This window comes from Chrysemys picta, chromosome 7 (genome assembly GCF_011386835.1).
Source record: "Chrysemys picta bellii isolate R12L10 chromosome 7, ASM1138683v2, whole genome shotgun sequence".
Classification (NCBI taxonomy): Eukaryota; Metazoa; Chordata; order Testudines; family Emydidae; genus Chrysemys; species Chrysemys picta.
Window position 1 is genome coordinate 110,921,258 of NC_088797.1, and position 25,208 is coordinate 110,946,465.

Sequence of the window (25,208 nt, forward strand, 5' to 3'; positions counted from 1 at the left end):
AAAGTCCATGGAATCAATGGAAAGATTCCCATTGTCCTTAATGGGCTTTAGCTCAGGGCCTCTGAAAACTTTTAGTAAACAGTAAAATGTTTCCTTGTCTGGTACCTGAATAGTGTACATTACTGTACATATTTTTGGTTGCACTGTATTCAGGTTTGTAAACATTTTACTGTGGTGGTAGCAAAGTGGGATTGGAGTCAGGAGAATGGGTTTCATTGCCCACTCTGCTACAGATCTGCGGTATGATCTTGCAAGGCAGTTAGGTCAAAAAAGTGGTCACTGATTTGGGATACCTAATTTGAGATACCTTGCGCCTAGTTTTCAGAGGCCCTGAGCAACCACAATTCCATTTGAAGTCAATGGGAGCTTTGCAAAGTGTTTTGAGATCCTCTGATTCAAGTTGCTATATTTAGTGCAAAATATTTATATAATGTATTACGTTAAATTGTTAATTCATAAAAATAAGTTTCTAAGCTACTATCCATCGCCCTTTTAAGGGTGACACTGGGCTTTGTGTGGGCAACTCCATGCTCTTTGTCATGGAGGGAATAGAATCCACCATCAATCTTGGGGCAAGACATAGCCCCTCTGCAGACTTGTCATTGGAAATGCCAAGTCTCTAGCCCTCTGCAGCTCCACTGTGCTCACCATGCTTGGGTTTGGGCCACTGGAGCAGGATAAATGTGAATCCAGTAGCCCTAACCTCACCTGCCAACTAGTCCCTCTGTGCTGGTTTACTGGTTAAAGATTTGCTGAAATTCATCTGTTTGCAGAGGGTCCCAGGGGCAAGACCCTCCCATATGAGGCTGTTGACTCTCTCCACCTCTTCCTCCCACTGACAGGCAATGTGGGGGATACGTGGCATGTAAGGGTTCTTTCTGTGGATCCTCTGTGTCTTAGCTAATTTTGTCTGAAAAGTTTACTTCTATTTATATGAACCCGGGGTCTGGAGAATATCGGTCTTTGTTTTCTCAGAGAATACCGAGGTAAATGATGTGTTGTTTTGTTTTGTCATGCCATTAACCTTTGCTTTTTTATAGTACAGTATTGAATATTTTAGAAATCCCATTGCTGAATTTGCCTTGTGAATAACTACAATTTTAATTCAGTGTTTCTTATTTCTCACCCACCTTCCTCTCATGTTTCCAGGGCCGGCTGCCGGTAAAGTGGATGGCTCCAGAAGCCCTGTTTGACAGAGTTTACACACATCAAAGTGATGTGTAAGTAACTTTATTTTCTTTAGCCTTTTTTTATTTTATTTTTTAGTTACAGTTTTGGGAATCTTTATATCTTTTCCTGCTTTCCTTAAATCTTAACTGCTTGCTTTCTCTGTTTCACACATTAATAGAAGGCGCAGGAGTCGCCCTTAGAAAGTGAGGATTTTATGGTAGACTGCTAACCAATGCTCTGTTACTAATCTGCCTGGCTTCAAAGCACATGAAAGGTGGAGAATGCTAACCTCCTTCTGTCAGTGCGGAAGTTTTCCCCCCTTGAACTTACTTACGGATCTGCAGCTACAAAGCATGTATCTAATTTGCTTGGCTTTGGGAATATTCGGAACTTCCTTCTTTTTTTTTTTTTTTTTTTTTTTTTAAGGAAATAATCCTGAAATTTTCACTTGTTGAAATTTGTGCTAAAAATGGCTTTGATTTAGGTAAAACGTACAGTGGGCTTACTTGAAAAGTTCATTCTGCTTTAGAGGCATTACTGCTTCCAAAAGCATTCCCTATTTTAAGTATGGGGAATAATTGGAATCAATAATACCTCTAAAACTGGAACAAACTTTTTAAGTTTCCCCACTGTATCTAGCTGACATAACCTCTTGGGGTTTGTTCTACTTTCTATGAAAGTTTTCTAGGATAATCGTAGCACTCCTTACAATTTGAAACAAAATAAATTCTTCTATGGTGTTCATATTTACTGTTTTCCAGTTTCTTTGTTTCCTATACTTTGTTTGATTCAAGCAGAAGAACTCTCTTTTTCTGTCACTTTGGGTCTCAGAATCACAGCGCTAATTGACACTACTCATAAAGATTTAAACATTGCTTTTGTTGCATAGTCTTTATACAGTGCTGCTGGAAATTGCACATTTCTTTATTTTTATATGAAGAGCTAACAACCCTAAAGGGCTTGATGCTGCACAGCACAGACATGAGGAATTGAGCATATAAGCACAAAGTTTGAAAAAAAAAAAAAGAAAAAAAAAAAAAAGAAAAGGGCAAGATGGGAGGAGTCTGATCCTGCACTAATCAGAGCACTTGCACTTGTACTTACACAGAAGTGCAACAACCATATGCACCTATGAGGAACTGAAGGATTAAGACCAAGAGCCAAGATTTTCAAACATAGCTAGTGATTTTTGGGTGCCTTGACTTTTGAGGCATCTGATCTGCAGAAAGCGCTGAGCACCCACCCTGTGAAAATTAGGCCACCTTTAATGTGTGGCAGGCTGGGCTCCCAAAATGGCTTGTCAATTTTGAATAACCTAGTCACTGTGTACTCATTTAAAAAATGTTCATAATGTATTATGTACGTTTGGTTTTCACACATTTTTTTCATTATTTGTAAACACCACCATTAACACAAGTTCGTGGTAGCGAACTCTTTTTGAGAGAGTTTATATTTAAAATAGAATTAAATTTTACCAATTTTTTTGAGCAAACTTGCAATAAAAGTTGCCATATGTCTACATATAGTCCTTACCTTGATGAATATATTTTATCTGTGTATATTTTTAGTAGTCTTCAAGTTTGCCAAGGTTCTGGGACCCTAAAAGCCCAGCTCCATAGCTCCTCGGGGTTTCCTGCCTGGTTTCCTACAAAGATTGGCCAAAAGTGACCCATTCTTGTGGAACATTTTGTTTTTAATGAATTGGCATTTTCTGACTGAGAAATGTTCTGTCATAACATTTCCAACCTGCTCTACCATATATGTATTCTATAAATAATTATACTGTAAATTACAATTTCAGTTTTATTTACAATAGCCCTGGAAACTGACAATTTGGGAGTTTGGAGAACGTCAAACAGAGGCCTCAATTCAGGGAAACATTTAAGAATGTGCTTAAGACAATCCCTATTGAGCAAAGCCCTTATGCACACAATTAACTCTAAACATGTGCTTACATCCCATTCAAATCAGCAGATGCATAAAGTGGCAAATGCATAAAGTTAATTTCATGCTTAGCTATTTTTCTGAATAAGGATGGACTGCTGAATTGTGGCCAAATTTAGGACCACATTCTGCCATTGTTTCCCACATTGAGTAGTTCCTTATTTGATGAATCATCTCAGTGAAATGGGAAGTATTCAAGGAATTAGGTTCTACGGAGTAAGGCTGGTGGAATCTGGCCCTTAAACACAGAATTGCTGCAGAAAGTAACAAGGAATCACTGTTCTCTGTCTCTTTCAGGGATATGCCTATGCTTTTATAGGTAAGATGGATTTAATTATTCACTGTTCCCTTTTATTCTGTAGTTGGTCATTTGGTGTGTTGATGTGGGAGATCTTCACTTTGGGAGGTTCACCCTATCCAGGAATTCCAGTGGAGGAACTTTTTAAGCTGCTTAAAGAAGGGCACAGAATGGATAAGCCTGCCAACTGCACCAATGAACTGTAAGGACCATTATTTACCAAAGTAATACAACACTAGCATAGTGTCACAGCTAATACTGATTTGAAGCCCATGCAGAATCCAATATTTTCTAACCTACTTACCTCTATAAATGGTAGCATTGCGTATGAAAAACAAATTGTTTAAATATGTTTCCAGGAAATGTCTAATACAGGATAGACATTGACTCACTTAACTTTGGTACTGTTGAAAAACAAAACAAAAAATCTCAACGAGTCAATCTTTGGTATGTATGTGTGGTATACTCAGTCCAAATCTATTGGCAAACCATTATCTGCATTTGGTGACAGAGGTATGAATATGACCCTTGACTGTCTTTGCTACACATTTCCCCCTATTTTGTTCTCTCCACCCTCAAGATCCTTTGTAGTATCCATCATTCCTCCAGCCCAAAGAGGAGGAGGTTCAAGAGTCTGTCTGCACCACTTATTAATAGATAGAACGCTACAAGCCACTTTTCCTGTTGTCAAGAACCCAGTGGGCCACTAGGAGGTACACCTACCCTTTGGCCTCCTAGGAAATCAGAGGCTTGTGGGAGTGCACAGCATAGACACAAGGTCACCCTGTGGCCCCTCTAAATATTTTATTCAGATGAAAGATCTCAGAATGCAAAGTTAATGGTACATACCTGCACCATAGCACTTTAGCTCCCCAGTCTAGGCAAAGCCAAGCATTGAATTAACTGGTTCTGGCTGTGTTTTTGTGTAGCTGCAGAATGCTGACCAAGTGTCCTATATCTGTTAGGGTGCAGTACAAAGTGCAGAGCGGTTTGTAAAGTGTATAGTTCTATAATAATTTAACATGCTTGGTCCAGTCTGGATATGAAATAGACCAGATTTTCAGAAGTGCTGAGCACCTGCAATTCCATTGGCTTCAGCTGGCGGTGTGGGTGCTCCTTGCCTGGGAAAGTGGGGCTGAATATGTCAAATGAATTGTCAGGCCTATGACCAAAATCCATACATGTCATGGCAAATGTTATGCTCTGCTTGCATGCTGTTTTGTTGAATCAAGTAGATCTGCCCTCCAAGCTATACCCTGGGTAATGTCCAAACAGGGCCGGCTCTAACTTTTTTGCTGCCCCAAGCAGCAAAAAAAAGCGCCGCCCCGCCGAGCGCCCCCCCCCACCGAGCGCCGCGCTGCCAGAACCCCCACCCCCTCAGCGCCGCGCCCCGTGCCACCCCCCCGCTGAGTGCCGCGCCGCGCTGGACCCTGCCACCCCAAGATTGGCCGCCCCTTACCAGGTGCCACCCCAAGCATGTGCTTGGTTGCCTGGTGCCTGGAGCTGGCTCTGTGTCCAAAGGTAGGACATAAAAGGCATTAAATCAGTGGTCCACAAACTGTGGGGCGTCCTCCGCCCAGGGGGACACAGAGGAACATTCAAGGAGATGTGGCTGGGGCCCGGGCCAACCCCCAGGTCCGGGAGGGGGAGTGCCACCTGTCTCCGCTCCTGGCACTGACTGCCAGCCCAAGGCCCCAGCTGCTGATCCCGCACCCGGAGCTCCGCTCCCGGCCCCCTCACAGCTGTAGCCCCAGCCTCAGCCCCCCTTACCCTTGTCTGAGTCCCCTCCCCCCACCAGAACCGTGGTCCCGCTCCTGGCCTCAGCTTGGGGGGAGAGCACAGACCGGGGTAAGGGAGGGGGCGCAAGGTAAAAAGTTGGGGCACCACTGCATTAAATTGTATTTCTAGTAGAAGAGAGCAATAATTACCATTCACAGAGACTAAAGTCCCTAATTCAGCATAGTACTTAACCATGCGTTCAACTTTAAGCATGAGATTTAGTTCCATTGAAACTGATGGAATTTAAGTGCTTCCCTGAATCTGGGCCTAAATGCTGTGATCTAGATGCTGGGTTTTCACAGTTATTTGCAGTGGTATAAAACTAGAAATGCAAGCTCATCGCTAAGCCCTAATTTAACAGAAGTGAAGTATTGTACAATGACCACATTGGGATCCATGACCAGTGCTCCTAGGCACTGCAGTAATACAAATAATAATAATTGTGGATTAAATGGACAGGCAACGAGGATATATAAGGTTAATTAACCCAGTAAAATATTTATACAGCTATATGATGATGAGAGATTGCTGGCATGCAGTGCCTTCGCAGAGACCAACTTTTAAGCAGTTGGTAGAAGACTTGGATCGAATTCTCACTCTCACAACTAATGAGGTAAGTAAAGTGTATTCATGTCTTAACCAGCAGATCAGAACATAAGGTTCACAAGATAAATGTAATGTATTAAAATATGAAACTCTGCTCTATTTCTATTATTATTCTATTTATCAGTTTTCCACTGGGGTCTCACACAGTTAAACTATATGGCTTAATGAAATCATGTTTTTTCTTCTAGAGGTTTTGATTTATGTAACAAAATAGACAGACAGACAGACACACACACATATTAAAGCGTTTTCACTTGTCTCTCTGCATATCTCATAATATTTTCGGCATATCATCCAGGAAAAATGTATATGTGTGTGTGGGTGGGTGGGGGGGGAATATTTATATTTCAATATTTCAGTTTTCTGTGAGGGAGAGATTTAGAGTTTATGCTATTCTGAATTTATTAACTTAGTTTGATTCTCAGTTATAGTAATTAGGTCAGAAAAAGCAGCCGAGGTAAATGGCAGATTTCAAATGATCTGTCTGGGAGTTAATTTGGATCATTGAACTAGTTCTGCTGGGAAAACAAGAACCCAGAGGGGAATATGGAGAAACCATCCAATTCTACAAGGGCAACAGCTAGCACCATTCCTGTTAGCAATATACATGATGCTATTTTATTCTTAAAATCTTATTTTCAGAGGTCTGAAATCTATTATTTGTAGCAAGCAATGCATTAAGATATACAGATAGGGATCATTTCAGTTCTTTTACCACTGAAAAGCTACCAAAAAGTTTGGTGGTTTGGTTTGGATAAATGCTGCATCCCTAAGAGGAAGAGGGGGCTTAAAGCTGTCTTTGCACCCTCCTGATTCTATGCTGCTCTAGGAGCCACACAGCCTACAGGGGCCTATTTACCTGCTAACCTATGGGCTGCTGTGCTACCCATAATCCCCACAATGCTGTGGCTATGACCCTCTACCCTCCCTCCCCTGCACACCACCTGCACTGGGGCTTGCCAAGGGGTCTTTGGGAGCAATCTTATCACTGTATTCCATCAGGCCAGCTCCAGTAATCCTCTTCAAGCTTGATATGAGGCTTTTAGGTCCCTTTACACCACTTTGGCTCTTCTGTGTGGTGTAAAGAGGCTGGAGTGGGGGGTGAAGATCTCATCCCAGATGATTAACTGAATTATGTGAAACTCTTGGATCTGCGAACTGGGCTAGAAATCTCATGAGAATGCGTGCGCGCTCTCTCTCTCTCTCTCTCTCTCTCTCTCTCTCATGTTCTAGTACTTCGTGCTTCCATTTGTGTTAGAAATTTCCAGACCATTCTGGTGCCCTAGAGCTATTTCCCTAACATACATGTGTGTCCTGTCTTCAGACAGCCACAAAGGCCAGTTTAAAAACATTTGCTTGTGAAATATGAAGTTATATTAGATCAAAACAGCAGTCTAGGAACCATTTTGTTGCGTGCTATGTGTGTGTGTGTGTGTGTGTGTGTGTGTGTGTGTGTGTGTTATAAAACCTCCATTGTTGCTCTCATTTTAAAGCTACAATCATAAAGTCCTGACACTTTAAGATATGATTTTGAAAAATAATTGTAATCAAATAATTAAATGAAAGTATCCACTGCAGTATAAAATACTGACTGATAAGATTTGTCTCGTCAGCATGATCATAACTTGTGGTTTAGCAAATGAAGAGATAGCATTAAATGAATACAGCTGCCTTTCAGAAGTTGAAACAGAAGGAACTTTTCAAGGGAAAAAATAACTTTATTCTCCTGCCAAAATTGCCGTTTCTAGTAAAAGTTGCTTAACTCGAACCTTGGATTAAACTGAAATTATTTCTTTTTTGCTATTCTGGTTTGGTCATGGCTACTTTAGGACAGTGGTTGTGAACCTTTCCAGACTACTGTACCCCTTTCAGGAGTCTGATTTGTCTTGCGTACCCCCAAGTTTCACCTCACTTAAAAACTACTTGCTTACAAAAATACAAAAATGTCACAGCACACTAATACTGAAAATACTGGCTTTCTCATTTTGTCTGTATGAAATTTTAGTTTGTACTGACTTTGCTTGTGCTTTTATGTAGCCTGTTGTAAAACTAGGCAAATATCTAGATGATCTGATGGTACCCCCTGGAAAACCTCTGCATACCCCCCCAACGGTACACAGAACCACTGCTCTAGAAGGCAACAACAAAGAAAGAAAGAAAAAAGAAAAAAAAAAGTGGCAGACTATTTAGTGTAGAGAACCCAAATTCAATGAATATGGTTTTATTATTTTTCATTTCAGTTCTCATAAGTATGCCAGTGCAGTACATGTTTAAGTCTAAATTTAAAACCAGATAGTCAAACTGACCAAAGGAATATAAAAATGGAAATATCTTTTTCTCCAAATCATTACCATATGCTAGAGAAAAATGGTTCTATTTAGGATGAAAATTTCATTTTTATCATTATAAGCAAAAAGTCCTCTTCTGATGTGGTGAGCGTGTTTATTTCTACTGATGCGGTTAATGCTCATGTTGTTGGAAATGACACGTCTGCCTTAGACTGACTGACTCTTTTTTTCTTTCTTTCTTTCTTTCTCTCTCTCTCTCTCTGATGTATAGGCAACAGTCAATTTTGAATGTAGCTGATCTTTCTTAGCATAGAATTGCCTGAATTTTTGTTGTCTGTGAAATATACGTACTGCATGACAAAGCCAAATCATGTGGCAATGTGCTTTTGTCATTTATATAAATAATATTATTTCTCTCTTCCATTACAGGAATATCTGGACCTCAGTGGACCTCTTGAACAGTATTCACCCAGTTATCCCGACACTAGGAGTTCGTGTTCTTCAGGTGATGACTCTGTTTTTTCACCTGATCCAATGCCTTATGAACCCTGTCTTCCCAAGTACCAGCACATAAATGGTAGTGTTAAAACATGAAAGGAAAGCATTCTTATTCCTCAGAGGAATAAAGAAACAAGAATGCCAACCTACCTACCACAAGTAAAGAGCTCTTTTCTCCAGGACCCTAATGTTTCTGTTTGTACATATGAAATATAAGAAGAAGAAAAAATATCTTGGAGGAAGATGGTCAGAACATGTGTAAAGAATTATATAGTTTGGAACTCTTAACCAATTCCAAAAGAAGGAGTATGTTTATGGGCCATGTATGGACGTACCTCACCATGTCAATTTTCTGGCTCACCGCAAGCTGCAATGGACTTTGTACCATGGACCAGTTGGACTTAAGGCAAACTCTGGGTCTGCCTTTTTTGTTTATTTTGTAATATTTGGAGAAAATATATGTTGGCACACACTTACAGAGCACAAATGCAGTATATAGGTGCTGGATGTATGTAAATATATTCAAAATATGTATAAATATATATTATATATTTACAATGAATTATTTTTTGTATTGATTTAAAAATGGATGTTCCAATCCACCTAGCAAATTAGTTCTTTTTTTTTTTAACAGCTATTTGCTAAATGCTGTTCTTACACAGAATTTCTTAATTTTCACCATTCAAAGGTGGGAAATACTTTGCTTTCAGGGAAAATGGTATATCGTTAATTTATTAACTAATTGGTAATGTACAAAACAATTAATCGTTTATAGGGTTGTTTTTTGTAATTTAAATGGCATTTCTAAGCAGGCAGCACAGAGATCTAGTAGATATATTGCTCAGACTTTAGTAGTTGTCAGATCTTTAAAAAAAAGAAATATTTACAGTATATAACTAATTTGGGGAGAATTACGCTTTTGATTTATTTGTGTTTTAAACTTCAGTGCCAGATGATTGTTCTTATCAATATCAAAATTCCCCTATTTAAAAAAAATAATTCTTTAATAAGAAGGTATTCTGTTTTCTGTATGTCTGGTTTTGTAGCTATCACTAAAGCATGTGGGAAACTTGAACAATATTTTCTAAGGCCAAAATAACACAATCATTCTATGGAGAAAAAAAAAGAGAGTCTTTAATGGGTTCCTAAAGTAAGGAAAGACATTAACTTGTCTATAACCATAGCAGAATGTACTGCTCTAAAAAGAGCTGAGTTTCCACTCTGCGTTGCTCATGCATCAAATTAACTAGTATTGTCTTCATTGACTTGATAATGGGTTCCAGATCTTCTCGCCTGATAGTAGCCTTTCAGGCTGTTCCTATATTGTAACATAAGTTAAAAAGAGAGAGGTTTTTATAATGACAATTTGCCATAGGAATACTACCATCTTTTTAAGGGATTAGTTCATGCTGGCTCCAGTATATTTTTCCAAACTATTCCTTAATATCAGGCATAGCACTGGTGTCAGACAAAATATTACTGCATTTCTTTCATTTATATATTTTTTTAAGTATTTGTGTTTTTACTTTCAAAACACCCATTCACACTGATATAGCCATGCAATACAAATGCAAATTACACTGATTTACTTATTAAAAATTTGGGGGGAAAGTATTAACATCTGTTAACTTTTGTACTGACAATAAAATGTTTCTACAGATATTAATGTTAACATTACAAAATAAATGTCATGCAGCTTATTTTTTTAATCCTGTGTGTCTTACAAAATGGTTTCCTATACTTAAAATGACAGGGCATATCAAGTAATTCTTCTTATTGGCTTTACATTAGATCTCATTCTAGCAAAACATTCTTCTAGTGCAGGGGTTTGTACACAGTCTTTCACACATGTAAGCATGAGTCACTTTACTCACCTGAGTAAAGATATATAGGCTTTGGTGTTTGCAGAATATTAGTTTGAGCTGAAAATGTGTGATTTGCCCAGGTAACAAATTGATGCCAAGAAAAATTTGGTTTCTGAAAATATCTTTCTCTGTTTGTTCCAGCCAGCTTATATCCATTGCTAGTAAGCATTTATATTAATATTTGAATGGTACTATCCTTTGTGTAAAAGGTTGTTGTGAAAGGAAAGGAAATTGCCACAAGTCTTTCATTTTTGCCCTACAATTCCTGCTTTGATACCTTATCCAAAATTTATAAATAATCGGAGCTGCTTTCTAACAAACATAGCAGATGGAAAGAAGGTCTGTCTAAATTAGAATTTTGAATTATTTCCATGGCAAATTATTTCCCCCCTTTATTAGTTAGTTAGACTTTTAAATGCTACCTATCAACCCTAGATTCATATACAAAGCATAAGAGCTAAACAAGTTCTGATGCTTCAATTTAATAAGAGAGGTTTTTGTGCGCTAGGATGGGGAGTTTGCCATAGATGCTGTTTTTTCATAGCCTCTTAAACATTAACTTGCTTTGTGATATGTGTATGTATAAACCTTCAAACATTTGTTTTGTATTGCACTAGCACCTAGATGCCTCAGTCTTATTGTGCTAGGTACTAGGTATAGACGTTCAGTGCCCTAAAGAGCTATTTAGATCCATCAGGCATCCATCGCCATCCACTGCTATGCTTGCTCCAGACCCAAAGAAGTCATAAAATGTCCAGTAAATATCCAGTTGTGGCACCTCAGTTCTGTTTTGGAGAGGCTCTTCTTAGGGGCTATGAGAAGAATCTGGTTTTTTTTAAAGACTCTTCCCCACTTTCAGGCCATCTTTGAAATTAAACCATTCATAGACTCATAGAAATTGAATGGAAAAGATCTATTAGGTCATCTAAACTAGTGCTGGTCAGTACAGGATTGTTCCCTATGGCATATTTGCTGCTGCTTTGTTCATTCTTGCTTAAAATATCCCAAGGATTTAGGCTTCCACCTCTTACTGTGGGAAATTTTCTACAGTTTCATAAATCTCACTGTCAGGACTTTTCCCGATGTATGGAATACATTTTTCCCTTTACCTAATTTCATGCCATGACTTCTAATTACATTCCTTTGTGCTACCCTATTTCTTCTCCATCCCTTGGAGGTAATTACTGCCCTTTGAGGCAGACATTTCTGAAACAGAATGCAGCAGCGCAGAAACAATGCGCAACTCCTACATAAGAGGTGAAGAATAGCATATCAAGTTGGAATTGCAGGGGCAGTTTAGGCAGGTAGAATATAAATATTCAAGTTAGAATTTGGCCAGGACACAAGGGCAAGCACCTTTTTAATCTTGAAAAAATTGCCACGGCTCTTTCATCAGCAGGTCAGAAATTGGTTTTACATCTTACCTGAAACATGGGACCACCGCCACTACAATGTTCCCTCACAACAGACGAGAGCATGACTTAAGAAGTGACTCGGATGGAAGAGTTTCATGTACTGAATATCCATCACCACTTGCTGTAGCCCCTAATTGTTTCTAGGTTGTCTCCCATTCAAATACTGATTTAGCCCAACCCTGCTTAGCATGTGAGAAGACAGGATTATGGCACAGGATAATACAGCTGCAGTCTATAAGGAGGTTTAATTCACTTGTTTTTGCCTCACATCCTTTGTTAGGATGTTACACTTCATACTGGACAGAACATAATTTATGACACTGAATACTCAAAATTATGAATGAAGGTCAAAGATGGGAAAAGCTTGGTTTCTTGTTCTTTAAAATAATATGAGCACTTGTTCTGGAGATCTTATGGGTTCTAGCATCCATACTTCAGAAAGAAATTTGAAAAAATAGGAAATATTTCAGAAAAGAGCCACAGGAATGATTAAAGTACTGGAGAACATGATCTATAATGGAAGAGGCTTAAGAACCTCAAGACGGTTTGTTTATACAAGAGAAGGTTAAGAGATGACTTGAGTAATTGCAAGTGACTATCAAGCATCTCATCAAATGGGCAGCTTTATTGCAAAATTTTGTTTTTTGCAATAACATATTGAAACTGTTGAAAAAACTTACTGAGACACAAATCTCCAGGGAAGAAGTTCCAGGAACTTTCTTGGTGTTGGTTTTTCTGGTTTTTGTTTTGTTTTTTGTTTTTGCTTTGTTTTATGAAGTGTGTAAGGAAACTTAAAAAAAAAATCTAGACACAAATGTAAAACTGATTAGGTTACTAGTATCAGAAGAAAAAATAGTAACCAACATTTTTAATATAAAGCAACTTCTTATAAAATGGAAGTTATATAACTCTAATGAGCTGATTGCTATGAATAATTATATTTATATGGAAAATATAATTCTTCATGAAATAAATTTGTTCTCCTAAAAATATGACATGCAGTTACAGCTAACAATTCACATTAAGAAGGTTAGTTGTTAACCCTGCCTCGCCTATAAATGGGGATACAGAGCATTGGTTATGAGTTTTCATAATAGTCATATCTGGAAATGAAATGCAGGTTAAGAAGTCAATTGATTTTGTTTGTGGAGAAATGAGCTTTCTTTCCTCTTTTTTTACAGTTGCAAAATCCTTGGTTAACTGTGTTTTCCATAGAACTCCTAGCATGGTTCTTGCATAATATGACCTCAGTTTTGGAGAGGAAGTCTGGAAAGCTACTCTTTTCCTTCTTGTATTCATCTGTAGGATGCACTACACATTACAGTTTAAGCTTTAGGTTTAACAAAAAAGGTCTGAACACCGAAATGAATGACTGAAAATTAATTTCCTGCTAGTGCTACTAGTAAGGAAACAGAGAAGGTAAAACACCAAATGCAAACATAATAAGAAATTTAAATATTGAAATCACCCAAAACACATTTTTATTGCAATTGGCAAAATAGGTGGTTGATGGATCCAAGTTAGACTTAATTGACTGTACAAGGTTAGGAGTTCAGGTTGAATCAGATTTTGAATGTGATGACATCAGAATGTTGTGAGCTGTTCTCAAGGTGTTTTGGATGCATCTGAACCAGAGCCAGGAAATAGGCCACCGGACCTGACCTAGAACACAGGGGACATGGTTGAATGTGGGGGGATTTTAATCAGATTCTCTCCCACCACCTCTTATTCCTCGCCCCCCTAAACATCTAAGGAGTTCCCAGTTCAAGATTCGGGGTTGGCTTCATTTCTAATGTTTAGAGGTGGCTGGCAATTTTCTGACAGCACTTTCTGCTGGAAAAACAATTCAGTCGAAATTGAAACTTTGGACAGTGTTGATTCAGATGAAATTTTATTTAGAATTTTTTTTTAAATGAAGAGTTTCAACCTTATCATAATGGAGCATTTTTAATTCTTGTTTCAAAATGACTTTTCCTTTTAAAATTTATTTTATTTTATAACTTATATGTAACATTTTAAAAAGTAAAAATTAAAACAAAACACCTTTTGTTTTCTTGAAACTGTATACTTTGGACCAATAAGTTTTTGTTTTAAATTTCATTGTGTGGGAAAATTTAAAAAAATATATTTTCCAATTGGGAATTAAAACAGAATTTCTATTCTGCAGGAATTTCCAACATTTTGACATTTGAGTTTCGACCAGCTCTAATAACTTTTATATTTCCACAGAGCTCCTAAAAAAAAAAAAAAAGGCATTTCTGATGTGTGACTGTGGTAATGCACCAGTCATTAAGGAACACAGGGCAGATGCTGCCTGAACGTGTGTGTGAAGGGAAGGTGTAAATGCAATTCCTCCCTGCATTTTCTGGAACACCACTTCAAATGTGAGTCAGTGGGGAGGAGGCAGAGCCATGCCCCCTTTTCATCAGCCAGCAGAATGTGCTGAAAGAGTATGCTGTGTCCTCTGAAAGGGTGTATTATTGAACAGACTCGCCTATACTCTGAGGAAGTCTGGGAAGAGGTCTAGTGCTTTCCTTGGAGCAGGGACTCTGCCGCTTCTAAAGTGGTGCAGTGCCTTGAAGCAGTTCTGAAGCAATAGGGAGTGGATGGAGGAATAGGAAAGGAGACCAAAGTCTGCTTCCGATGCCCCTGCCATTTGGAGACGTCCATGGCATATTATATCTGAGCAAGAGAAAATGAAAATTGATGGAAAAATCTGAAGTGCCAAAGACTGTATTTTTAAAGACATTTGAGAGAAGAAGGTAGCCAAGGTGCACTATTTTGTCTAGACATGTTTCCCTGGCACAGCTATAATTTTTTAGGTTTATTCAGCAGCATGCAGTACTTTCTCTTCCAAAATTATGTTGCCACAGAGTGGTACAAACAAAACTACATAATGCTAACTGCTGAATTGAAGACAGTGAGGGATCTGACATCTTAATTATTGTTTGGCAGTTCATAATACTGGGTTAAATCCAATCCTGGAATAAGTGGGACCAACACCATTGACAAGAATGGAGTTGTACCACCTTGTACGACAGCTGAATTTGGCACGTTGTCTTTTAAACCGTAAGACATCCATAACGTTTGAGGACCTGGAAAAATGAGTTAGTGCCAATGGTTCTGAAGAAAACTCTAACCATTCATGCTTGAGGTTTGCATGTGATGATCTTTACTGGGAAAAGAATCAAACTGCAATGGAAGAAGGATGCCTTTCTTTGCTGACCTATCCAGCAGAATTATAAATTGCATCTCTCCACTTTCTCTGATATTAGATGAGTCTTGGCCCCACCGATGTCAATGGGAGTCTGGCAATTGACTTCAACAAAGCCAAGATTTTTACCCATTATTTTCATCATGAACTGTACTTGAGATTTTCTGGTGGTAGTAATGCTGATGGTAAAAGGAAATGTAACACCATGAGTTAATGGCAGAATTGGGAATACCCTCTCCCCGACCTTTCATCTATCAATTCACTTTACAAGATAACACTTGTACTGTGCCACAAATGTCACACTCAGTGGCATGTATATTGTCTATGTAGATGGGTTGTATGAGTCTTAATGGTAGAAACTCATCCCTTGTGATGAGTAACGATTCCCTGGTGTAACTTAATCTATGAAGTTCCAGCGCACGTACATTTGGTACAATATGTATTGAACAATTTACACTGGATTCGTCCACAAAGAGCATAATACAACCTGCTCCTTCTCCCACCCAAGTTAAAAGGAGTTTTGCCCTTGAGCTCAATGGCAATAGGATCAAGTTCCTAGCACATTGCTATTGCCTCTGTAAATATTCGTTCAGAAATGGAAAACATCCCAAGTGCAATCTACTCTGATTGACATGGTCTCAATGGTCACATACTGCCTGTGTTCCTCTTGACATGCTCTGGAACATGGAAAAAAGAAGAGAATAGTTTCAGAGAACAAATGACAAAGCCCCTATACTAGAAGATGAGTCAGAACTGCTATTAGCTTTGGCACTAGAATCTATAAGAGGAAACTGAGGAATATAAAAGCGTGGAAGAAGATCCATCTCACCTGGGTATTCTGCAAGAAGAGGGATCCAAGGACTTCATCTTAAAGAATAAGTTTTGACCACAAAATGGACATCTTTAGAAAAGAGAGGTGATAGAAGAAAACCTGCACAACTGGTGTTAGCTCTCAACGTAAGGTTGGTTCTCATTCTCTCCTCACCCTGTGAAGATGCCAACATGAATGTCTGGATTGTCTGTTGTGAAAGTGCCGGTAAGTATGAAAATTGCCTAAAGGCAACTTTTCTAAGGGTTTTCTCTTTATTGTTCATGCCAGCTTTCTTATCTATCTTTCATTTTTTATTTTAAAATATTGGAAACAATTAAAAATGAATTTATTTCCATTTAAAAATATAGACCTGGGGGGGAGAGACCCACATTTATGTCTGCTAATTAGCAAAATGTTGCTTGCCTAGTTGTAAAAATGGATTTTACTTTTCACGAACATTTTCAGGTGCTTATTTTATGACATTTGTTAGGGCTAGCTCCTTAGCTGGTATAAATCAGCCTGGTTTCTTTGACTTGAATGGAGCTATGTTGCTTTACTCTAGTTCTGGATTTTCCCCATAAAGCAGGTTCTAATTTTTTTGAGTGCCCAGCAGTGCATTCTGTCTGGCTTTCAGAAGGAAAACAGAATTAATATTGGCCCCTTTCCCTTCTGCTGATTGCTAACCATGAGGCTAAATACTTGATAGACATACAATAGACATAAAGCACAGTTTAACTACTGAATAGACCTAATGAACAATTTTTTTTTAAGTTTCAATATATATATACATATATAACGGGTTGGAGAAAAAAAGAAGTAGAAATGTTTTCATTTGTGAATTAAAAGGTTTTTCCGTCACATTTGGCAACATTTTGTTTGTTGTTCTTGTTTGATTCTGTGCTCCAGTGTTCATGGATACTGTGTTTATCCTTGGCTGGTTTAATGATCAGGAAACAGCATTTATAGCCCAGGCTAGTTCTAATAAGTCTTAAATATCATATCCAACCTCCTTTTGAGTGTTTGCATTAAATGTGAAGGATGTCACTCAGATCCAAACCAAGCCCTAGTGAAATCACCCAATTTCTGGACCTTCTAAAAGTCAATAAACTTTATTTGCCATATATACTGCATATGTGTGAAGTCAAATTGTGAATATGTACTGAGCTGTCTTAATTTTTAATCTTGCAGTATACATAAAGGCAAAATCTGCAGTGGTTTCCCTCATGCTCTGGCTGGCTTGTTGCAGATAGACAAAGAGTGAAGAGGCAATGTGGTTAGTTGCTTTTGATTGTACTGTATATGCTGTCTTTCTGTCTGGGGCCCTTCTCCTCCTCCCACTCCCCGATCTGCCACCAGAGCACACAACACATCAGTAGTTCAGAAACATGCACTGTTAAAGACCTTCATATTTTTCGAGATTTCTTTGTAAGGCTAATGACAGACGGCTGTTGCTCCATTAATCACCTTGTTCTGTTTGACAATTGGTAGATTTACGATACTGCGTTTATGAAACACAGAATGCAATTAAACACAATCAATCAACTCAACTGAAGTTTCCAGATACTGCTCACTGAATCCATTTCAAACATCACTATGGTTTGGTTAGAGTGGGGCTTTGAGAGAGAGTGAGGGAAACAAAGAAAAGACTTTAAATGCTGTTTTCAATCACTCAGAAAGAGATCTAAAAAAAATCACGACAACTTCAGGAAAAGGACAAAGGAATCTCTTTGCTGTTTCAAGTATTTTACTTTGTTTCAACTCACGGGAGGTGGGAAGGGCTTGAAATTAACAAAGAAATAAATCCTCAGTGGTTTGTGTAGGCATAATGGCTGCCCCTTCTCTTTTCAGAGGGACTGCAACCATGAATAGTAGGTTCCTTTGAGGAAAAGATAGTTTTTTGTTAATACATACCAGAGAAATGGTCATATGTAAACCCTGTAAAGCCACATACTAAATTTATAAACAGTTTTGTCTTTTTAAACACCTTCAATTCTTATGATTTTCATAGTTTCTCCTCCCCCCATCCTGAAATATGTACAACTTCCAAAAAACCTACCCAAGTAGTACTATTGAATGTTATATTATTTCTTAAAGGATTACAATAATAGAATAAAATCCTACATTTTTTGCCCTTCTTGCACATTTATCTTTGGAGGAGAAATCCTCATTATTCTTTGAGGTGACACAGTATAATGAAAGCAGTGTCAATATTATCACTGTTATATCTACTGCAAATATTCAGAGTCTTTACTTCATGGAACAAGTTAGGGAAAAATTGAAGTTACTCGAGAGAAATCCTGTGTTCCTTATCTTTACCTATTGAAGGGACTAAGGAAAGATCAAGGAAGCACTCCTCTACAGATTAGGACTGAGGATACCCCAGATCCTTGATAACACAATGGAAAACTCCTGGCTACTCTACCAATATCGATGAGAGAAGGTGGAGCTCACGCTCCCTGGGTTAGGTCAGTGGCAACTCTCCATGAATCCTGATTCTGTGTTCAGGAGCAAAGGAAGACAGCCCTGAGAGCTTGAGAATAAATTGAAAACTTATTTACATAAACTTTGCTCAAACACCTCGTCTCCCATCCTAGATATTCTTACATATCAAGTACAGAAACAGAAGTGATTATTAATGTTCAAATAATCAATGTGGTCCCTCATTTGCAAGTGATATCCACAATAACATTGTGTGTTCTCCTACATCTCTGGAAGATGAGAGACATGACAGCATGTGATATTCTGAAACGGTTCAAGGTGGACCATTGTTTCCAGAGTTGTTTAATGCCTGGAAGTTCTTTTGTGGGGTCGGCAATGAAGTGCGTGTTTAGGATATTAGCATTGCTCCAGAATTCTTTCCAATGCAATGTGCCTCAGGATTGAATGAGGATTCTTTAAGAGCCTTAGACTGGACCCAAAAAGGCATGTGCAATTTCAGGTGCGTCTTCAGAAGGTTCTGGAGATCCTCATGAATTGGTAAATTTAAGCTGGCCATTCTTTGATTGTATTCATATGCTGTGTGCATGTATGTCTGTGGTGGAGCAACCATTGGCTGGGTGTTGATGTTGATGTTCCAGCTGTGATTCTCATCATAATATTAAGCTGCTTGTCCAGAGATCTGGTATGTGACCAGCCCACCCAGAGTGGTGCACTGTAGTAAGCAGTCAAGTATATTAATGCTAGAGTCACTGTTTGAAGTGTGTGCATGCATTAGCACCCCATGTTGTGCCCACAAGTTTTTGGACAAGGCTAATCCTCGCTTTTACCTTTCCAGATGAGTTTTAAAAGCCAAGCATTGGTCCAAAATGAGCCCTATCCAAAGTACTTGGGTGTAACCTTGGACCAGTTCATTTTGGACCCGTTGACCACAGAAGGTGACATTGCATGGTTCCTTGGAGGCTTTGCTGTTTAGGTGAAAGGCTATTACCAAGATTTTGGAAGTACTACGGCCGAGTTTCCAATATTGGAAGTATTCTACCATTATCTTGAGATTAATGGAGAGGGTGTTGCTGATAGTGGTGAGGGCTTTGCCTTGTACTACAAGAGTAATGTAATCAGCATAAATGAACTTGCACAAAATTGTATCAGGGTAAGTCACTAATATAGATGTTGAATAGTGAAGGAGTCAGCATGGATATGAAACCTTTGCTGTTTTGGAGATGCCCAGCTCAGAAGGCCACAGATGTTTGGACCTGGATGGGCTCAAAAGGGTGTGTATATAGTGGACCCCATTAAAAACAAGATATTTACCACTTGCCATAGTTAAATTTACTATAGCATTTGTAATAGTTCCCATACTAAGTATAGGCAGTGTGATACTAGCAGACAAGGTCAATCCAGGGCCACAGGCCAATTCACTTGTGTACTAGTACAGATCAGAATACGTGTATAAATGTGTATTCATACATTTAAACTTCATGAATGCTAGTGGAATGTTCCTTGTAATGTTTTCACTTATCTGTTCCTATTATAATGTAGTAGCAAACATTTACATTGTGTATAACCCTGTAAGTAAATCACCCATCAAAGAAATCTTGTGAAATGCTAATGAAGGACTTAAGGACTTTACCAGAACAAGCTAATTTCAAAGCAAGTGGCCAATATATATGATGGTCAGAGGACAAAAGATTTAAGTGCATTTCCCCCTCACTGTCATCAAAGGAAAAGCCCACAGGGGTAGAGACACTCTTAGCTTGTTTTCTTTGTCAAGAAACTATAAATACGGATTCAAAGAAAGATCCCTTATCTCTAAACTGTTTGGACTCTTACAAGGGACTGTACAAGATGCAAAGCAGAGATCCCGAGAGACAACCTGGGTACCCTGAAAGACTTTTGGGAAACTGGCAATTTATTAAATCACTGCCACCACTTGGAATTATAAATTATGACTTACCTGTACATATATTTTAGCTGATTTAACTTCTCAATAACTCTCATTTCCTTTCCTTAGCTAATAAACTTATAGTTAGTTTACTATAGAATTGGCTGCCTGTGTTGTCTTTGGTGTAGGATCTGGAGTACCAATTGATCTGGAGTAAGTGGCTGGTACCTTGGGACTGGGAACAATCTATGTGTGATTTTTTTGGTTTAAATAACCTTTTATCACAAAGTTCAGTTTGTCTGGGTGGCAAGATAGACTGGAGAGACTATTGGGACTGTCTGTGACTCCATGGTAAGGCTTGTATAGTGATCCAGGAGCTCACATTTGTTATTGGTATGGTGAAACCTAATTACAGAACCCACCACCAGCTTAGGCTGTCTGCCGTGTTTTCTGACAGTCTGCCCTGAGATAGGCACTCTCAGTTGTGAGGTACTCCAGACAGCATGACAGGCAGTACCATAAAAAGCACGGTCATGGTATACATTGCAGTACCGTAAAGTCCATTTTAATAACTATCACTATGTTTTCTATTGTTTTTCCCTTTGAAAGGCAGACAACATTTTAAATATGGAATTTCATGATTTAGTAAATAAATTTTAAAATGTGTATCATGTACACCAGTAACGTTACATATAACGTTTCTTTGAATGTGTAACGGTGAAAGTTTCTACACTGTGTACATTCTAAAGCACAAAATTAGCTCAAGAAGTTAGAATGCAGACTCTCCTCCTGAACGTATTTAGATAACACAAGAAGCCTCCCAAATGCCAAAATCATTAATCTGCAGGGTCTTTATTATCACATATTTACCATTCATGTATTAGACCATATGGATATATAAACTAGTTTTGGCTGAATTTCAGACAAAAGCCATGTTTTGAACCTTAATTATTCACCCACTCAGATGATGATAAAGCAGCTACCTGGCTGATTGCTACATGATAGCATTTTCCACCTGTGCCTAGCACACAAGGAACTGGGGACAATGAGGAGTGAAACCTTCTGATAGTTTGTATTACTTTCATTACACACAGTAGAATTTGGTCCATACCTTTTGGGATCCTTGGGGCAACTGGTACAGAATATTAAGTGTTCACATGCCATGTGTCTTAATGTTAGAGTCAAAGGAAACATTTTAATAAGTGCCGCAATCAATCAGATCACTGATCCATCAATTCCAGCATCTTGTTTCTAGCAGTGGTCAACACTTCACTTCAGAGGAAGGCCTTAAAACTCCTAGTGTACACCTGATCAAGTGTGCAATGCTGTACCTTGGATGGTGGGGAGGGTTTCTTCCTAACCAGTGGCAATCATTTTACCCCCAAAGCATGAGCTTTTAATAATTTTATCTCAGAATGCACAACTACAAATGCTATTATAATCGTGAAATTATCTAGCTTTTTCCTAAATCCAGTTAAAGTATTTGACTTTCTGACCTCCTACGGTGGTGAATTTCACCTGCTGTGTAAAAGAATTATTTTCTTGGACTTGTTCACATTTACTAACCATTAATTTTGTTAAGTGACCCTCAGGTTCCTTATTAAGGGACAGCATACAAAGGAGGAATGGATTAGTGCCCACAATAGCTTTCATTACCTTGAAATAGCTGAGTCAAAGTTCCCACTAAAACGTCTGCTTTCCACATTAAATAATGCTAGTTTTTGTAATCTTTATACATATATGTCTCTCTACCTTTTTAACCAGTTTCATTAATCCAGCAAGCATTGTTGGATCACACCAAATCATGATGAAATCACTTAATAGTTGCTCTATGAAAAGCACATTATTTTCTAAAAAATATTTGGGACAAAGAAATATCAAATGGTGGATTGTGATTTGAGGCACAGGCCTGAGTAACGGATGGGGTATAAACTACACCAACCTAGGTGTAGTGTTAGGAGACATTGTGATTGAGACACGCAAGTGTCAGTGCTTCCTGTGCTTCATCCTTGCTTATGGAGGTAATAATTTACTGCTGGCCTATACCGCTGGCTCAGCTACTGTCCATCAAGAAGTGTGGATGGAACCAACACTCAGCCCAATCCACTGCCCATTCCTGCAACTCCTTCTCTTCTTTGTAGAGAGGAAGCGCGTGAATAGTTCCTCTTACTTCTCTGCACCAGGACCCCAGGTCCACATAGTCCATTAGGGGAGTTAAGGAATTTAGTCCCTTTGCCTAGTGCAAGTAATAATCTAGTCTTAAAATGATTATTGTTATTGACAATGCTGGAAGGTTTCCAGGCTTCTATATTTTGGAAGACAAAGTAGGCATGGGAAGGACCCATTTGACGTTAGCTTTGTCTGACCTATTCACATGCTGATGCTATATTTCTCACTGAGATTTGCAGACCTCTAAAGTTGGTGTGAACACTTCTGTTAAAAGCCTTATCTGTAGTCTCAGCCAGGTATCAAATTAAATAATAATAATAATGATCCATCTACTAATCTCATGGAAGTTTTATTTTTATTTAGATTTGGTTGGAGATGATATTAAGGGGACTTGGATGGTTTGAGAGATTGGTCAGGAGGAGTGTGAAGACTTTTACTTCCATGTCACTATTATGGAACAAATTACCATGTGATGATTGATAGGTCATTGGCTATGTGAAATGTGATAAAGTTCTCAGACAAGTTCCTACTAGATAAATGCCAACATCAGAATATCCTTCATCACAATAGAAATTAATTAGTATCATTGTTGGCAGTCTCAACAGAGAGGCCAGAGATGGAATCTGTATGGAGAAGAATTTACCCTTTTATTCTAGAAGTAGTCACTCTCTGTCAGAGTAGCCGGTAAAGCTGAGTGAAATTTTTCCGACAGATACAAAATGAAAAATGCAGTTTGGGTCAACGCAAAAGTGTTAGTGAATTTGACATGAATATTTTCAGCCATTCACAAAATGGCCCTAAGAGGAGGTGACAGTGATGGTGCTGCTGCCACTCCTGCCCCCATCCCTTAATAACCATTCGCCCAGTGGCTAGGGGGCTCAACTGGAATGTGAGAGAGAACCAGTTTCAAATCCCTGCTCTGGAACAGACTCAAAATGGACTTTTTTGATTCACTGAAAATTCTAAAAAAATTCTGATTTGGTTTGACCAAAACCGACTTTTCCTCGTTTTTTTCAGAACTGCCACCAAACCGAAAAATCTATTATTCGCCCAGCTCTAGTAGCTGGCACTATGCACAGCAGCTTCCTGTGCTGTATCCAAAATAAATGGGGCTTCAGCCTCCAGCTTGGTCAACCTAGCACCTTTTGCTTGAAATAAAAAGAAAGGCTTAACTTTTTAAAAGACATTAATTTCAAGAGTAGGGCAGGTGTGTCTATACCAAAGAGGAGATGAATGGAATTCAAAGGCATTACACTAAGGGATAAATGTGGCCCTTGGACTGTTAGTGTGAATTATGGATATGGTCAGCATGGTATCAGGGTGTCTGTGTCATGAATTTGAAGTCAGCATTGCAGAAATTTTACTATCAAAACTGGATTCACGATACAATGGAAATATCACCAGCAATCTTAGTCCTCTTGTGGGTCTAAAAGGTGGGAGCATGTTGTTATGTTGGTCCAAGACAAAGTGCCATGTACCATCTTGGCCTATCTATTCCAGTGCTCTTGGTAATTGTATCAATTAAAGACATAGCAGCTTGGGGTACTACAACATGTTCCTGGCATTAACAAGACTTCTTTTCTGTGAGAAGAATATTACGAATTATGCCGGCAATAGTGCAATAACTCTAGTGCAACCTTTGAAGTTTAAAAAGGCATCCAAAGTGATTTAGTTATGATTTCAGTCCATTAAAAATGTTGGCACTTTTTAAAAAAATGCTTCAAGGAAGGAAATTAAAATCTGAGCGCATTAACAATTAAAATAAAAGAGAGACTCATTTCAGCTGACTCAAGTAGCATAAACTGAAGTTTTAAGGGTATAAGTCAGGTTCAACTGGCTTTCAGTTTAATTGTTTTAATTACTAAAGTACATCCAGCTGATTATCACAAGATAATCTCTTTTAGGGCGATGATGAAATAGGAGGCAGAGCCAGTTTTAATGCACAACGGAGAAGATTGTCTCGTGGTAATTCACCCCACCCTGGTCAATCTGTAAAGTATCAGAGAATGTAGCATGCACCATATGTGCTTTTAGTTTACTCTTTATTAGGTAGTGATGCTTTCACTGGATGCAAGCAGTATTTTCAGTGATTCTGATGAAGTGAGCTGATTTTTAAGACACATCTCAGCCATTGGTTAGTTGCTCTTTAGACTCCCCATAGGCTAGTGCAGTGGGTCTCAAACTTTTTTACTGGCGACCCCTTTCACACAGCAAGACTCTGAGTCTGAGCCCCCCTAATAAATTAAGCACACACTTTTAAATATATTTAACACCATTATAAATGCTGGAGGCAAGCAGAGTTTGCGGTGGAGGTTGACAGCTCGCGACCCCCCTGAAGGGTCCCAACCCCCAGTTTGAGAACCTCTGGGTTAGTGACTTCTGGACTCGAGTTATCAGGTCAGAATTTTAGCTTTCATTTAAAAAAAAAAAAGTTTCTGAGTCTCTCAGATGTGAAGAAAAGTGCAGAAATCAATGTAAATCAAACAATGTCCATCTGAGTCTGCAGCCTGAAATAGTGGCTTTGCGAGGTGTGAACTGCTCCCTTCATCTTAATGGGTTAACTCTGAAACCCACTCCTCTAAGGATACCACTGACACCACCCCTCCAGAGGACTCTGATCCTGATTCAGGAAAGCACCTGAACACATGCTTTAAGTATGCACATCCTTAATTACCATTGAAGTCCAACTGAATTTAAAGCATGTGCTTAAGTGCTTTCCTGAACTGGGGCCTCTGCACCTGGAGTACCCTTGTTGGTGCCTGTATTGCTGGTGTGACACATAAGGTGGAGAGCATAGACATGGGCCAGAGGGCTGGGGTTGGTGCCTGGG

The 25,208-nt window shown here is 38.7% G+C and overlaps 1 protein-coding gene across 13 annotated transcripts in view; it reads left to right on the forward strand.

The window, feature by feature from the left end:
* Nucleotides 1-8,819, forward strand: part of FGFR2 (fibroblast growth factor receptor 2) — a 94,359-nt gene extending 85,540 nt beyond the window's left edge. For all 13 annotated transcript variants that reach the window (XM_005307685.4, XM_008173308.4, XM_024109913.3 and 10 more), the window contains 4 exons: nt 1,150-1,220; nt 3,477-3,614; nt 5,699-5,804; nt 8,515-8,819. In XM_005307685.4, the coding sequence (XP_005307742.1) occupies nt 1,150-1,220; nt 3,477-3,614; nt 5,699-5,804; nt 8,515-8,679 (480 nt within the window). In that variant the 3' untranslated portion in view covers nt 8,680-8,819. The remainder of the gene's footprint in view (nt 1-1,149; nt 1,221-3,476; nt 3,615-5,698; nt 5,805-8,514) is intronic.
* The last annotated feature ends 16,389 nt before the right edge of the window (nt 8,820-25,208 follow it).